Consider the following 17,574-nt stretch of genomic DNA (forward strand, 5'->3'; position numbering starts at 1 on the left):
TCCAGTGCCCAAACCCTACACGGAGAAGTAGCGCTCTCATTTGGCAGATGCTGTGTCTACCAGTTGACCTGCCCATCTCTACCCTCATCCTTCCCCAATCTCCAAATCTGAAGTATCCCTCTTCCTAAACCGTATTTCCTTCCTTTCGTGCCCTTTTTCCTAGATGCCTCTGCTGACGGAGGGGATCCGCATCCATGGGGAGAAGCTGACAGAGCAGCTAAAGCCACTACATGACCGGTTGTCATCTTGTTTCCGAGAGCTCAAGGAGAAAGTGGAAAAGCTCTACGGTGTTATAACACTGGTTGGCTTTGTCTAAGTAGCTTGTTGCCTTCTTCAGTCTTTTTTTACCTGTTTTGATAATGATGAGTTTTTCAGCTGCCAAATGAGTCAAAATTGCAGAGGAATGGCATGAAAATACTGGAGGCAGGGAGGAGAAGACATGGTGCTATTAGTGACCTTCTAAAGTTAGTGTGCTTAGATGGGGGTTCTCAGACTCTAGTGACTGTCCAAACCACCAGGAAGGCTTGTGAAAACAGATATTGCTGGGCCACATCTCCAGAGTTTCTAACAGAAGGTCTATGGTGGCCTGAGGGTCTGCCTCTCTGACACACGCCCAGGTGGGGCTGATGCTGCTGGTCTGGGCCCATAATGCGTGAACTACTCTCCTAGCACTTGGGGTGTTCCTGCTCCCGGATGCTGCTTATTCCTGGCCTTTCTAGCCCAATTCTTAGTATTTTTCCTAGTCTTTATTTTTCATTTTGATGAAAAGTTGCCACTCTTCACACCTTTCAAAGGAAGAAAGAATTGTGAAGTGCATTTTACAATGCATATAGTTGATTTCATCATTTTTCCGACAGTTCTCATTTCTCCCTGTGACAGTTTTCTTCTTCCTGAGAAGTTGGGTGGATTGGTGCATGTGCTTAGTCACCTTTTCTCTCTGGGGTGCCTGGCTGGCCCAGTTGATAGAGCATGCAGCTCTTGATCTTGGGGTCATGAGTTCAAGCCCCACGTTGGGCATAAAGGTTACTTAACAACAAATAAATAACCTTTTCTCTCCAACAGTCGATTGAATGTTTGACTCCAGCTTCAGTTTTCCATTGTGGTTATTGTGTTTTTTTAAGATTGGTTTATTTATTTGAGAGAGCATGCATATGCATGCATGAGCAGGGGGAGGGGCAGAGGGAGAGGTAGTCAGCAAGAGAAGCAGACTCCCCACTGAGTGCAGAGCCTGACACAGGGCTTGATCTCATGACCCTGAGGTCATGACCTGAGCTGAAACCAAGACTTGGATGTTTAACCAACTGAGCCAGCCAGGTACCCTATTTCTGCTCTTTTTAATAAGAGTCCGCCTTACTATTTAACTGTCTCAATCTTGAACCCCTGATTTTCAAATTCTCTTTCCTTGAACCAAAGCTCTGAATTTCCTTTGGTGTACTCCTGCCTCCCATTTCCACACTTCCATATTTCCTACCTTTTTCTCTCCAGAGTATCTTTGTGATCATTGCTTTTAATCAAGTGTTCAGTCGTGTCTAACCTCCTAACCTGTTGCCAGCTAAGAGCTTTTTCCTAGGAACATTTGTCTTTTACACAAGTTCCTAGATGAGAAGGACTGTGACTTTCACCTAATGAGTAGTTTTTATTAGATCCAGGCCAGTGTTTGTGTGTAAAATTGATAGGGTGTCCTATTGGGGCAAATCAGTCCTACTAGAGACATTTCTAATGAAAGTAGATCAATCTTCCTTTACTTCTTAAGATTCACCATTTATTTCTTGAGCATTGGGTCTACAGTTTGAATATAAAACTTTCTATTAGGGTAGTATTCTATTTTCTTGGTGGCTGAAAGAAGCAAAACTGGGGAAGCAGACCGAGGTTTAGCTCTTCTCTTGGTGGTAGTGGGGGCTAGGCAATGAACAGCTTGGTTTTTCCTCCCTTATGTGGCTGGCAGCAAAATCTGGGGATTTTTTTTCCTCTAGTCTTAACAAGGATGGTTTAACCTAGTTGTGTTTCTAATTAAGAATATAAATCATTGCAGTATTTAACAAGTGAGGCAGCAGTGGGTGCCAGCCAAAGCAAATGGCACTGCCACAGACAGAATGGGGGCTGCACCAGTCCACAGGGGCTGAACTCCAGGCTAACCTCACTGTGAGACATTGTGTGTTGTTCTTCAGCCACCCAGCTTGACTGAGAGGAAGCAAAGCCGCACAGGGTCCATCGTACTACCCTACATCATGTCATCTACACTGCGGAGATTGTCCATCACTTCAGTGACATCCTCTGTGATTTCCACCTCTTCTAACTCATCCGATAACGCTCCTTCCAGACCAGGATCTGATGGGTAAGGGTTCAATTCTTAATTACTGGGGGCAGTAGGGAGCGGGGAGAGGGTATCTCCTTACTAAACCTCTGCCTTTTGTCACCAAAGGAAGCCTTGGTCAATGTAGATGCATCACCCTTATACGAGAAGTAATTCAGAGTATATCGTTGTTAGCCTCTGGATCATTCTCATTGTCTTCCTCATGAGGAAGATCATTGTTTACATAATGATACTAGTTAGGAAAAAATAGGATAATGATCACCCATCATCCTGTCGCATTCATTTTTTTTTTCAGAGTAATTTAGAGTCTGATTATTTTTCATCTGAATCAGTTTTCAAAAGTAATTGTAAAATTTATATTCATTTTGTAAATAGGTAATATAATTACATGATATGGAATTCCAGGGTACAAAAGAGATCAGTCATGAAAAACCACCTGTCAGTCCTTGACCATATCAGTCCTGCCCTGCTGAGGCAAGTGATGTCTTGCTTCAGGTTCTTGCTGCCTTCCCAGCAGCTCTTCATACACACACAAGCAATACCTAAAAACATGTTCTTCCTCACACTTTCTTTTATCTGAGTGGAAACGTAATTCTTTCTTTACCTTGCTTTTTTTTTTAACTTCCTGTGTCTTGAAAATCCTTCCATTTCAGGATGTAAAGAGCCTCCTCTTTGCTTTAAGCTGCAGACATCTTGTGATATGTCTTCACCAGGACAACTTCCACCAGTGCCTGTTGATGGATGTTTAGTTGATTTTAATCTTTGGCCATCACAGCCATGCAACAGTGCATATTCTTAAAAATAATTTGTTTTGTAAATATAGGCATATCCATATGAGGAATATTCTAGAAGTGGAATTGCTTTGTCAAACATTTATAGTTGCAGTTTTCAAAATTGTAGACATTATACCAATTTACAGTCCTATCAGCAACCTACAAGGGTGCCCATCACCCCCATCGCCCCAAATTCTATATTATCAGCCTTTTTAATTTTTGCCAATCTGATACATGGAGAATATTTTCATGGCATAGGGTTTCATTTTGGTTTGGTCTTATTTCTCTTGTTTTGTGTGAATCTGAGCTTCTTTTCATTTTTTATTAGCTGTTTGTATTTTATTTTCTGCAAAATATGGTCATGTATTTTGGGTACATTGTTCTGTTGTGTTCTCTTTGTCTGAAATATTAGTTGGAATATACCTTCCAGTTTCTCCTTTGTCTTTTGACTTTGCTTCTCATTTTTTATTGAGTTGTGCTGACTTTTTTTTAATGCCGTCAAATAAATTAATGTTTGATTTCACGACTTCTGGATTTTATATTATGATTAAAGGCCTTCTCCACTGTAAGGCTGCAAAAATTAATTTTAGAGTTTCACTATTCACACTAAATTTGAAATTTATTCAAGTATAAAGTGTGAGGTATGAGGTCAACTTTTTTTTAAATTCTTTTTTTTTTAATTTTATGTATTTATTCATGAGAGACAGAGAGAGGCAGAGACATAGGCAGAGCAAGAAGCAGGCTCCATGCAGGAAGCCCAACACAGGACTAGATTCCAGGTCTCCAGGATAATGCCCTGGGCTGAAGGGGGCGCTAAACCACTAAACCACCCCAAGCTGCCCAGAGGTCAACTTTTTTTTGGCCACACGGTCACTGTTTTCCCTGTAACATTAGTGAACAAACCATCTTTTCTCTACTGATTTGAAATGTCAACTTCATTACAAAATCAAATTCCTATATGTTCTTTAGTCTATTTGCAGCCTTTTTTCCTATTTCTTTGATCTCCCTACTTAAAAAAATAAAATCTTTTGAAAAAATTAAGAATAATTAGAGTCTTTTTTGGAATTGGGCTCTATGGTATTTCTTTAATCAGTGCAGATTTAAGATAAATAATAGTGAGTGGCTTTCCCTTACATATATTAACAATTGAAAAATACCAAAGAGGGACCTGGGTGGCTCAGTCAGTTAAGCATCCAACTCTTGATTTTAGCTCAGGTCCTATTCTCCGGGTTGTGAGATTGAGCCCCACATTGAGATCTGCGCTGAGAGTGGAGCCTGCTTAAGATTCTCTCTCTGTTCCTCCCACCCTTCACACACACACACTCTCTCTCTCTCTCTCAAAAGGAAAGAGAAGAAAAATACCAAAAAATTAAAACCCACATTTGTAGTCTTTTAAAAAATAATAAAAAAGGAAAGACTAATTTGAAATTAAAAAAAAAGAAACTGCCATCTATGAGCATTTCCCATGTGACTCGAGGGGCTAATAAGCCTTACTCAGACTCTCCTGAAACTCTCTCCCTTTACCTTCAACAGAGCCAAGACAAACACACTTTGCAGGAAGGGAGAACATAAATATTAAAAGCTTCAAATGATTGAAGCAACCTATCAATCAAATACAGTGAGTGAATCCTGGTTGGATCTTGATTCAAACAAGCCACTTCAAGAGAAAGTCTATGAGACAGTCAGGAATTGTGAGCATTGGATGTTCGATGAAATGAATTACTCCTTTTGTGGGACCAATCATGGGAGTGTAGTTATGAAGTGAGTCCTTGCCTTACTGAGGTATACTCTGAAATATTTATAGATGACATGATATGGTATCTAATAATCACCTCCACATGATCCAGTGAGGGGCATGGAATGTGGCTTAATGTCTGTAAGAAAGCAGATTGACTGAGTTGTCCTTACTGACGCTGACATACACATGGGAGTTTCTTAGGTTCTCTCCACTTTTTTATGCATTTGAAATTTTCCATAATATAAAAAAGTCCTTGCCTCCTCCAAATATCTTGTCTTAATATTTTTGAGTATTTAGTAACTAGTGATGCTGACTTTTTAAAAATCATTTGGATTTCCATTTTCATGAAATACCTTTTATATCCTTTGGCACTTTAAAAAAAATTGAACTATTCATATTTTTCTTTTTGGCTTGTAAAAGTTTCTTATATATTAAATATATTTGCCATCTAAATTATGTCCAGCAGAGAGTTTTCGTTTACTAATAACGCTTTCTGCCGAAGCTTCTATTTTTTTCTTAAATACTAAGAGCTCATCTCTGTTTTTGTATTATCTTATTTCATACCACAGCTTTTGTCTGTGTGTGTGTGTTATGGGCTTTTTTTTTTAAGTGGTTCTAATTTCATAGCAAGATTAAGAATGTACAGCAGAGCAGTACATTCATTACTACCGATGAACCAACATTAGCACATTGTAGTCACCCGGAGTCCATAGTTCACATTAGAAGTTTCGTCTTGGTGTTGTAGTTCTGTGGGTTTGGACAAATGTATAATGACAAGTATTTGCCATTGTAGTATCATATGGAATAATTTCACTGCCCTGAAGATCCTCTGCCCTCTGCCTATTCATCCCTCCAAGCTTTCTATTTTCATGGAGTAAAAATCTATCAATTTTTAGTCAAGCCAGGGCTTATTAAATACCCATTCAGAAGCTCTAAGCAATACCCATCATAAAGGTGTAATATCTTTTTTAGCCTTCCTCCGTTTTACATTTTGCTACAGTCATTCCCTCTCTCTTTGTCTCTCCCTCACCAGCCCCACTCCACCATTCGAGAGTAGGCTGCATGCTTCATGCAATAAGAGCAAACACATCATCTTATATAACTGCACACCCCGGTACAGCCTGGATGTTCAGGAAATTTGGCATCGATACAAGGCTGTAAGCTCTAACCCTTATCCCAGTTTTGTTGGTTGTCCCACTATGATTTTTATACATAGCGTGTGATCCTGACTGGATCCCATACCAGAAGTTGCCGTGTTTCGCCACACCTCTTTATTCTTTAATCTCAAGTAATTTGGCTTTTCGAAAAAGATGAAAGACAGTCTTGTCTTTCATCATATTGACATTTTTGAAGATTACGGGCCAGTCATTTCATAGGATTCACCTTCATTTGTGCTTGTCTAATGTTTCTGTGTGCTTAGGATTCAAGTTGTAGACTTTTGGGTCATGTTATGTTCTTTTAAAGTATCATATCCAGAAGTGCATTATGTTCATTTGTTCCCCATTAGTGTGTTAACTGATGGTGTATGTCGTTGAGGTTTTGTCCATTTTCTTTTCTGTATAGTTACTGTATCTCTCTTTGTAGTTAATAAGTAATTTATGGGAGAATATTGTGAGACTATCCTGTTTCTCATCAAACTCTTCCTCTCTCTGTCTAGCACCTAATCATGATTCTTGAATGAAACAGGTTTCACTATGGTGTTTGAAAATCTATCACTATAATAAAAGCATTTTGGGAGCATGCATCAATGCTAGGCACTTGTTCTAAGCATATGAGGTAGGTACTATTACTGTCCCCATTTCATAGATAAGGAAACTGAGGTATGAAAAGATCACCCAAGAAGTAAGCATAGGTAGGATTTGAACACAGGCTGGCCATCTCTGGGACATATGCTGTTACCCAAGTAGCCTGAAGCTACTTATGTGTCTTTTACTGTATGAACTCTGTCTTTGCCTATAAATTTAGTAAGACTTTCTCTTTCTGGGATAAGATGAATGTTCAGAGATGTTTTCCTTTCATACTTTGGTGGTCTCATTTGTGTTCATGTTTAATTGGCAGTTGGAGGGATGCCTGGGTGACTCAGTGATTGAGCATCTGCCTTTGGCTCAGGGCATGATCCTGAGATCCTGGGACCAAGGCCCACATCAGGCTCCCCAAGGGGGGAGCCTGCTTCTCCCTCGCTATGTCTCTGCCTCTCTTTCTGGGTCTCTCATGAATAAATAAATAAAATCTTTAAAAAAATAATTGGCAGTTGGAAATTCAGATGTAGAAGCTGAGAGGGAAGTCACAGATCAAGATTATCTTGAGGAGTCATAATCCCTGGTCTTTTTTTTTTAAGATTTTATTTATTTATTCATGAGAGACACGGAGAGAGAGGTAGAGACAGGTAGAGAGAGAAGCAGGCTTCATGCTGGGAGCCCGATGTGGGACTCTATCCTTGGATGGAGGATCACACCCTGAGCTGAAGGCAGAGCTCAACCACTGAGCCACCCAGGCGTCCCACCCCTGGTCTTTCTTGGAGTAAATTTTGACTCCCAAGTGGTCAGGGTTTTGTGATTTTGGGCCTTGTTCTTGGCTGATAGGTCAATCCTCGAGCCACTTCTGGAACGCAGGGCTTCGTCAGGTGCTAGAGTTGAAGACTTGCCCCTCAAAGAGGACAGTGAGAACCGGATCAGCAAGTTCAAGAGAAAAGACTGGAGCGTGAGCAAATCCCAAGTCATTGCAGAAAAAGTGCCAGAACCTGATCTGATGGTAAAACAACAACAGCAACTACTACAGGGGGGTGGGTGGGGAGCAAAGCAAACAAGCACCAGAGCTTTGCTAGTGCTTTCCCTGTAGCCAGGCACATGCCCATTCCCATCAGAGCTGTGAGTCACCTGGCCATGCTTTCTCAGGACGCAGCAGCCTGTGGTGGCGTTCCATCTCAGGCTGTGCTAAAAAAAAAGCACATAAGGAGAATCGGAGCAGCTAAATCAGTATTGGTGTAAGACCTTGTACCCACAATGTAAACATGTGGGCTGCTGCTTAGAGTTATGGTTCTCACCACCATATTCCATGACTCAGTCCAAACGTTGTCATTTCTCTTCTTTTAACTTAAAAAAAAAGTGCGTTTTCTTCTATGAGCCACATCAAATTGTTAAGTGTGGCAAGACCAGCCTTCCCTGAGATCAGGGTGGCTCGTTTCCAACATAAATAATACAGTCGAACTGTGGTCAAGATCAGGCTCATGGCTGGCCAGAGAACAATGTCTGCTTAGTGATTCCCTGTCCGTGTGTTTGCCATGCTCACCACATGACAGCGGGGTAAGCTCAAGAGTGGCTCCCGGAATGGTTCCCTCTAACACGTTTGTGCTCAGCAGACGAGGTGGTTCAGAGCAATGATGAGCTCAGCCTTTCTCACGGTGAGAATGTTTTGCTGTGCCCCACTCTCACCCCCCACTAGAGCCCAGCCAGAAAAGCACAAAGACCAAAGAGTCTCCAGTTGTCGGACAATCGGCTGACGCCATTTCATGGTTCTTCACCTCCTCAGTCGACACCCTTGAGCCCACCTCCACTCACTCCTAAAGCTACCAGGACCTTAAGTAAGTCTTTTATATATATATATATATATATATATATATATATATATATATATATATATATATATACATATACAGATATAGAGATACAGACATATCCCTTCTCTTTGTTTCAGTAGGAAATGGAGTATATCTATGGATTTGGGCGATATTTAGCCAGAACAGCCACATAGTATATGAGATTATTTTTTAAAAAAAAAAGATTTATGTATTTATTTATTTGAGAAAGAGAGAGAGTGAGCACAAGGGGCAGAGAGAGAGAGGGATAAGAAGACTCTCCATTGAACAGAGAGCCTGATACAGGGCTCGATGCTAGGACCCTAGGATCATGACCAGAGCTGAAGGCAGATACCTGACTGAGCTACCCAGCTGCCCCAGTATGTGAGATTATTGTAAAGTTGGCTCATTCCACAGTAGTGGGTATAGTAAAATTAGAGTTTGAAGGATTCTATGGGTTCCTAGGACACATTAACCTTCTCTGAATAGTGACTCAGAGGGTCTCATGACTCTTTTTCCATTTGTGAAGTTATAAATGAGGTAGAGCTAGACGGGGACTAGACAGGAAGCAAGTAGCTTACAAACTATTGGGTAGGTAGCTCTGCACTTTGTATACGAAAGTGTCCCAAAAAAAGGATGAGAAATAGACCTGCACCATGTACTGTCTACAGTCAGGCCTTGGGGAATCGGCAGTCCACATTGCCTGACAAGAATTCCAAGGTACCCTTGGTAGAAAAAATGGAATCACCATTTAGGACCAAGATAGGACACAGGAGTCAACCAAGAGTTAGAGCTAATTAAGTAAGATTTCCTGGAGGAAATGGTATCTCACCCTTTAAATAATCCAACTAAGACAACTCAGTTCAATTTAACCAATATATATTGGCCACTTACTTTGTGACAGACATTTTTTCTAAAGCACTTGGGATAGATCAGAGAATAGTGTACCTATTTTTAATACGCTAAGTTCTAGAAAATGTCTTCATTTCCAGCTTGATAGTAAAACCCTAAGCAAAAAAAGGTGGGGGGGTGGTTTTACTTTGGAACTTCTTGTGAAACCTTCTGGTCAGTAAACAGTGCTATATTTGTTATGAAGGGCAAGAGGTCTTTTCCATTCTGTCCACAGAAACTACAGAATATCACCTTAGCAGTTGGATGGCCACGCTGGTTTAGGTGTTAACATGGCAAGCAGAGGTTCCATGAGATTCCTTGATGAATTCTTCTCTCTGCCTTCATCGACTTTGTATCATTTCTAGGCTCCCCATCTTTGCAGACAGATGGGCTGATGACTACTACTGTCCCGCCTCCCCCTCCCCCCAAAAGCAAGCCTTATGAGAGCAGCCAGAGGAACTCCACAGAGGTAGGAACAAGGCCAAAGGCCGGCGTTGGGGGGTCAGAGCGTACCACTGGTGGGAGTGCAGTGTTGGTTTTCCAAGCTTTTTACTGGGCAGGTTTCCCATAGATTTGTCACTCCAGTCTCTTCTTGATTCATGCCTAAAATCATAAAAGATAGGGGAGTTTCCATGGGAAGAAACAAAATGTAAGCAGACCTTTACATCAGATCAAAGGTAGACCTTTTCTCTGTACCTCACCCTGGGTACAGATGAGTGAAGTCGGAAGTGAATTCTGGTTCACATGTGAAGAGTTTACTCCTGAGTGAGTGACAGTCATTCTAGAATGGCCTCTCATGGGTTTCCTTCATTCATTCAACAAATGCTTATTGAGTGCCTGCTATAGAACCCAAATGGTGGGGATATAACTCTTTGGTGTATGTCTGATTAACTCAGAGAACAGGGGAAGATAAATGAGTGTTGTTCCCCTTCTGTCCCTGCCAAGGGACAGATAGACTCAGATCAGTTAGATGCTTACATGCAGTGGCAGAAATGTGGAGGAGAAAGCAGATTAAGAAGAAAAGACTCATTTGACTTTTGTGTCTGCTCCCTCAGATTGCTCCTCCGCTGCCAATCCGAAGAGAAGCCAAAGCCCCACCCCCACCACCTCCCAAAGCTCGGAAATCTGGCTTACTTTCTTCTGAGCCTGGATCCCAGTAAGGATCTTGTCCTCTCTCTGCAACTCTGAACACCTCGAACGGCTGATGCCTGAGAGGAGGCACGGTCCTCATTCCCCAGGGCCCCTTGCTGACCACCTCTCCTAAAGCTGGAGTCAGCTTCACCAGCTCAAAACTGGTTGCTCGTTGAAAGGCTTCTCTCTGATGGATGCCTAAGGCCACATCACATGTCCTCCAGTCCAAGAAGATTCCAGAATTGGTCACATCCTGTATGTTTCTCAAAGGAGAGATCTTCCTCACCATGATTAAATTCAGCCTCTGGCACAGAGCCATTGCAGCCTACAAAAGCCTGGAGATGTTCTTTGTAGTGTTGGAGGAACAACCCCAGGAACCTACATACAGTCTGGAAGAATTCCTTGCTTTGCTTGTGAAAAGCTATGCTTGACATGTGGTTTTCTTACAGGGACATGCCATGTCCCCGATAACATTGGAAGAGACCCACATCAAGTACTTCGGTATCCAAAATAATCCTATCTTTCCGATGTCTGCTGTGTCTCCTTTAAGGAAAAGAACATCTTGGTGATGAAGATTGGCTACTTTCGCGTATGAATAGCTATCTTTGTTGAAAAAACATGGACAGATTGTGAGGTCTGAGCTCCTGCCCACCCCACCCACACACACCCCCTACATGTGGGGAGGGAGAGCTGCCCACCCCCTCTGAGGGGTCCCTCACACTCCTGACTAACGGCCCTCAGCCCTTGCTGCATCCCGTCACTCCTTCCTGCTACAGACTGCCTTGAAGCTCTTTCTTTTGCACAGTTTCTTGCCCTGTTACCTCCTCTGAGCTCAAATCACTGGACAGAAGGGACTTAGAAGCCCGGATTCAACAACTTCTCGTCCAGATCCCATATGGATGGCTCCGCGGCCCCTCTCTGCCACCTGATTTTACCCTGGAGAATACAGTGCAATATCTCCCGCTGATTATTTATTCCTCGTGATTGTGGAATTAATTTGGTTACATGTTTATGGTACTAATGTCAATAGTCCTTTCACAAGAAGAAATGGGGTGGCTTAGCTGATCAAATATTACATATACATAAATGACCACACAAGGTTAAAGACATTTTGAGCTAGAAGGGCCTTAAAGGTCATACAAACCACCCCCTCGTTTTGTAGACAGGGAAACCAAAGCTAAGCAAAATCTGCCTACAGATTCTTACTAATAACCCAGCTTGCTGATCGAGGCTCTATCCCCAGATAACACTTAGATCGAGAAGACAACTCTGACAAACTCCATGATGAATACCCACCCCTACTTGCAACAACAATGGGAATGTCCCAGATATTTCTATACAACTTAGATGGTTATGGCAAAGTACAAAACCTTTTGTGGATCCCCTAGGTCAACAGGTGGGGAAGCTTCCCAGAGTCCCTCCTGCACCTGGGCCCAGTCCCCTCCCCCCCACACACACACCCTGCCTCGAGGTAGAGAGAGGAAAAAGAGATTTCACCGCCAAGAATTCAGGTTTGCTTGCCTGCCCCTTTGTGTGCCTGTCTCAACACTACCCCTCTTAGAAGAGACGTACTAATGCTTCACAGAGTCAGGGAAATAAAAACCTCTGAGACTTGGCCAGCATTGCTCAAACAATTAGTGTGTATATTTAAATGTGGTGAGGAAAAGGCCGTTCTTCACCTCCACTCAGGAGAACCTTCAAGGGGATAAAAGAGAGAACCTGGATTTTGGAAATAAACCATCTGGTTTCAGACCATTCCAGCTGTGTCATCAGTTAACTTGGCAAACTCCTTTAATTCTTTGAAATCAGCTGAGCCTTCATTTCTTCACCTTTTGAAACAGGGAATAACACCTGTCCCACAGGTGAAGTTCAGATGAGATCGACCTGTCTGAAGTAGTAGGTACGACATGCTCCTTTCCTCTGCTCAGCCTGAGTAAGATCTGGAATTCTCTTTGAGCATTACTGATAATTTTCTTCCCCCGAAGTAATTTGGAAAGTGAGTGCAAGTTAGCTGAGCACATACAGTCCCTTTGAAAAAGAGGGCATCTTTTGGAATCTCTTACATAATTATTTATAACTAAAGGAGAAGTGCTAATAAGAACTGGAAAGAAAAAAAATAACTGGAAAGGATTTTGGTGGAAAGAACAAAGAGAAGGAACAGAGAGGTTATTCAGGGCTTCTGTGGGGCCTGGAGCAGTTTCTAAGAAGTTGCATCTCAGACTGGCTAGTGGGGGTGTGTAGGCCTCACTCACCCTATTTTTCAGGCTGCCCATAAAATAGAAAGATGTAAACTGGTCACAAAAAAATACCAGACTTCAAATATGTCCTTTCAGAGCAGTGCAAGTGAGGGCTGTGGTGTGATCTTTGAACAGGGGCTGGGGTAGTCTGCTATACCAGTGCCCAGATACTCTTCCCTTTCTTAATAGAATATATTTTTCCCATGTGTCTCCCCTTCCACATTAATGCAAATACTAGGTCTCTCCTTCCTGAATAGAATTCTAGGTAATGTCATGGATAACAGATTACAGGGAACGTGGGAAGCCACTGGTCAGAAAGAGTCCTGTTAGACAAAAGATAATCAGTCTGTCCTGAAGTCAAAGAGGAAGACTGCAAAGAAATGCTTTCTGATTACCTTGCACCTAGGAGAGATGAGGGGCCGGGAATAAAAGAGGACAGAACTGGTCTTCATTTTCTCTGATAAGAACTCTGGAGCATTAAAGGATGTTGAAAATAGCTCCCAAACCATCACAACCTTTGTGGATATTAGTTAATGGGATTTTTCTAATCCCTTATTTTCTCTCTGTTCCAGTGATTTGTCTTTGAGATTTTTTTTTTCAAGAATCGTTTCATTCAACATTAATTAAGCTCTTACTGAATGCCAGACACCTTATGAGACCCTGGGGATGTGGCAGTTCATTGTGTTCAATGGGAACAGCGTGATGTGCAGAGTCTGTGCTGTGGTATTGGCAAGAGAGTGGGATTAGGGAAAAGTGAAACCCTCAATGAGGCTGCTTGGGCCATGGGCCTCCCCTCTTGTACCTTATTCACATCTTGATTCCAGAATCGCAGTCATCTCCCATCAGGGAGACCCATGAAAAATGCTGTCACCCTGCAGATCCCTAAGAGATGAGGGGGGATTTGAGATAACCATCCACCTTTGTTAACTTTCTCCAAGCTGTGAGAGTCCTTCCCCTCTACTGGCCCCCAGATCATGGGGTGATTTCTTCCTTTAAAATTGAGATGAGTCCTATACATACATATGCTCAACTGCACAAATCTTAGGGCTACAAATGGATGAAGCTTTACATAAGCATGCACCATGTCACCACCTTTCCGATCCAGACCTAGACTACTTCCAGAACCCCAGAAGATCCCTCTCATGTCCATGCCATCCTTCTGCAAAAGGCATTTAGGAGGCTGTTCATAGCTGTACCTGCCCTCCTGCCCCTGCTCGGCATAATGAAAAAAGGGGGGAAAATCCCACCATCAACACAGAACAGGACAGTAAAGACCATGTACCTTTTGGCAAGACCAATACCTTTAGTCAGCCTCTGGGCCTCAATATCCTCAGGTAAAACATATCTGAGGCTGCGTGGTTTTTAGAATCCCTTCAGCCTAGGCTTGCTTTGATTCTGAGTAAGAAAGAGAATCAGAAGGCAACTTAAGTTTCTGTACAATGGCTTTTAGGTCCATGTGCCATTAACCAGGTGGGATTTTAAAATTAGTTGGAAAAGATAAGTTCCTCTTTGGGTGGGTTGAGTGTGGAACCACCAGTTCTCACCTACAAAAAAGGAAAAAGGTAGTTCTTTTAAGGTGATGATTTCAGGCTGTTTCTTATAATCCAGCCAAAGCTGGTCTCCCACCTATGCTGCCTAAACTCGTCTATTAGTCAAATTTTGTAAGTTGTTCATCTAGACTTTGTCAAGGGCTCTGTTGCCTGGAGTTTGTAAACTAGTTGGGTTTCAAACATGAACTCTTAGGAAGATGTGCATTGAAGTAGAAAAATTTTGTTCAGATTTGCTGTTATTTATTTTTTAAATTAAAAATGGAAATGTATTTTGAAGTTTATCGTGTTTAGTCTATTATTACTCTTATGTTAGTGGAATGAAATCATTCCTGAACTTTACCAACACATCCAGTGCCTCTGGCCTCCTTTCATTACAGGTCCTGTTAGTTGAGACTCCTACTGTGGGGTCATGGAGTCATCTTTGCCTGGAAGCAATAACAACTACAGATCATTTGGTTCTTCCCTCACCTCTATCCCCTCCATCCATCCCTCTGGCATCGGAGCTGATGGCTTCTAACAATTGATTTAATACGATAGGTTGTTTCTTCATTCATTCACTGAAAAGGGAAATAAAAGGAGTAGCTAGTAACTTATTTGGGAAGGATAGAAACTGATTCTCAAGCTACGTTGAACATTAGTTATTACCTGGGAAGAGGCCACACACCAGACCCATTAAATCAATTTCCAAGAGAGGGGAGCTTGACCCAGGCACCATATTCCTTCTGAATCTCCCCAATGTCATTCCAATGTTAAGCCAAGGCTGCAAATCACTACCTTAGAGGAAATAACAACTTGAGAAGATTGGTGTGCAAAATGGATGTTCATTTCTTAAACTCCCAGCTGGTGATGTGTCACATTGGGGAGAGGTGGGGACAGCCACACTTCAGTTAGAATAGCCACACTGTTTAAAGTCCTGGGCTTATGCCTAAGATTTTTTTTTTTCTTTTAAGAAAATGTCCCAGTGCTTTTAAACATTTGCCATCTATTGCTTTTTAGGGCAATAATGCCCCACTGTGTACATAAGAATCCCTGGCATGCTAAAAATGCAAATGGTTTGGGCCCCCAAGACTGAATCAGTGAGCCTCAGGAATCTTTTTGGATCTAAAATCTCCATAGAAATACTACTTTAGAGTACTGTCCACTGTCAAAATTTAAAACTGCTGTTATTTCATGCAGTGATTCTTGGCTTTTCCCCAGTCATCTCCAGGATACTGCAACTTCTAAGCCCTTTGCTAAAATGGTCTATCCTCAGGCCATTCTTTCTGACACTTGATCATTTAAAGCCTTATATATTTGAGAACTTATTAAAGGGAACATTTGGTATGTTTCCCCACCGTTTATTTTGAATGACCACTGAACTTTTTTTGAAGCTGCGTTGATGAGGTAGACAGTTCTTCAGATTTGGGAAAATGTGTAAAATTTTAATAAAGAGGTCATTTTCATTCTCCTCCTTAGGCCTTTGGTCATTTGAGAATCAAATACCCAACATGTTCATGTAAGTCGCAAACTACTGGATGCCATCCCGAGCCTATCACATCTGCACCATCAGGTGGCTGGATGAGCATCTCTGTAGCCCATTCAGAGAAGCCCATAGCTTCTGGAAAACTGAGACTCCAAACAGAATGTAAAAAATAAGTGATTGTGAGAGGCGCCTGGGTGGCTCAGTCAAGTGCCTGCCTTCGGCTCAGGTCATGATCTCAGGGTCCTGGAATCAAACCCCTCATTGGACTCCCGCTCAGCAGGGAGTCTGCTTCTCCCTCTGCCTCTGCCCCTCCAGAGGTGATACCTGTTCTCTCTCTCTCTCTCTCTCAAGTAAATAAATAAAATATTTTAAAAAAATGTGTTGCCCTGTTCTTTAAATATGTTAACTAATTAATGTAAAGATTGTAAATGGTATTGTTTTTAGTAACAAAAAAATAGCTACTGAGCAATTGGCAGGTAGAAGCCTCTCATTGTGCCTTGTAATGTATTGATTAGTGAAAATAGGCAGTTTTACCTTTTGTTCTGCAAAGTAGGTTAGGAACTATATCTCTGCTTAATTTTATTAAAGTGGGAGTAAGGAAATTCTTTGAGAGATTGTTCAAATGGAGATATTTGGGGGAATCTAGCACTGTGCTGATCTGTATTAAAAGGGGGGTTTTTCTCTCCCATGGACTGTTTAAGACCCCGGTTCTAATTCCTTAACACAAGCCCTTTTTTGAGATGGAGGGGCAAGGAGAGGAGGAGGAAGGCTCTGACTGAAACAGCGAAAGGGCCTTGATCGTTGCCGTGTGAACCCAGGCACAGTTTGTCGCTGTGACATCAGGCAACCTTTCTGAAATTAGTTTTTCAAATGGTCTCAAAATGATTAGAAGTTAGGAGGCTAATTGAGAACTGGTGTCATAGTGTCTGGGACCCCACAGAAAAATGGTCACTAGTAAACGAAGCCAATACATGAGCTTCAGGATCCTGTTTAAGGATATATTAACAAAATATAACCAATTAACAAAATATGTACTAGCTTTGGAATCTAATACCATCAGCTGCCCTTCACCGCCCTGCCCACATACCCCGACAGACCTGAGTGGGTCCATTAAACCTGGGTCTCCCCATTTTAAAGGGAAGACAAGGATAACTAATTTCCAAGGTCATTGTGAGGGTTAATGACAATATTTATGCATCTGTCCCTGCACACAGCCTGACACTGGTCTTTGTGGAGAATGAATGGTGGCAATGCTATTTGACCAAGGTGCATGGGAGCACCTGAATTTCATCAACAGACTCTGTACTCCAGTGCATTTCTCAAGAGAGATCACCCAAAGAGATGAACACTGTTTTTTTAGGCCTGAGTCCCAAGCCTCAGCACACACCTCTTGCTGTGGTGAACACATGGAGACCACATGTGGCCAGCAGGAGCACTGGACTAGGAGCCCAGCAGAGCCTCCTCTTTCCCTAGCCTCTCAGCCTCCAGTTGACTTTCAGAGGGATTGGAGGCAGTCAAGGAAGGGAACAGCTTTCCAAGTGGGGGGAAACCTTGGCCGTGGCCTCACTTCGATGGTGTATAGTCAAAAATATAGCTACGATCTCCCCCAGAAAACTTGCTGAATCAGATTTTGGGGCCCAGCCCAAGGTGACTGTTCTTGGGATGGAGTGGTGGCGGAGAGCCAGGGGATTTCCTTAGTCAACAATAATGTCGACTTTATGTTGTCTCCTGGGCCCCATACCCAGCGTCTCCCCTTCATGGGCTTACAGTGCCCCTCCCCCACCAGAGTTCTGCCTTAAACACTTCATGCTTATGCCACTTTATTCCAACACAGCACTTTCACCATGAAATATGTGAACTTAGCGTAAGCATATCTGAAATTCACACAATTCACAGATGTTCAA

The 17,574-nt window shown here is 42.3% G+C and overlaps 1 protein-coding gene across 1 annotated transcript in view; it reads left to right on the forward strand.

Moving 5' to 3' along the window:
* The window catches only part of DOCK5 (dedicator of cytokinesis 5), a 210,529-nt gene extending 196,045 nt beyond the window's left edge, over positions 1-14,484 (forward strand). The window contains exons 47-52 of the mRNA XM_055299886.1: positions 164-301; positions 2,169-2,335; positions 7,408-7,576; positions 8,267-8,405; positions 9,656-9,759; positions 10,346-14,484. Of these exons, the coding sequence (XP_055155861.1) occupies positions 164-301; positions 2,169-2,335; positions 7,408-7,576; positions 8,267-8,405; positions 9,656-9,759; positions 10,346-10,450 (822 nt within the window). The 3' untranslated portion in view covers positions 10,451-14,484. The remainder of the gene's footprint in view (positions 1-163; positions 302-2,168; positions 2,336-7,407; positions 7,577-8,266; positions 8,406-9,655; positions 9,760-10,345) is intronic.
* Positions 14,485-17,574: the final 3,090 nt, after the last annotated feature.

This window comes from Nyctereutes procyonoides, unplaced genomic scaffold (genome assembly GCF_905146905.1).
Source record: "Nyctereutes procyonoides isolate TBG_1078 unplaced genomic scaffold, NYPRO_anot_genome, whole genome shotgun sequence".
In the NCBI taxonomy this organism is placed as follows: Eukaryota; Metazoa; Chordata; class Mammalia; order Carnivora; family Canidae; genus Nyctereutes; species Nyctereutes procyonoides.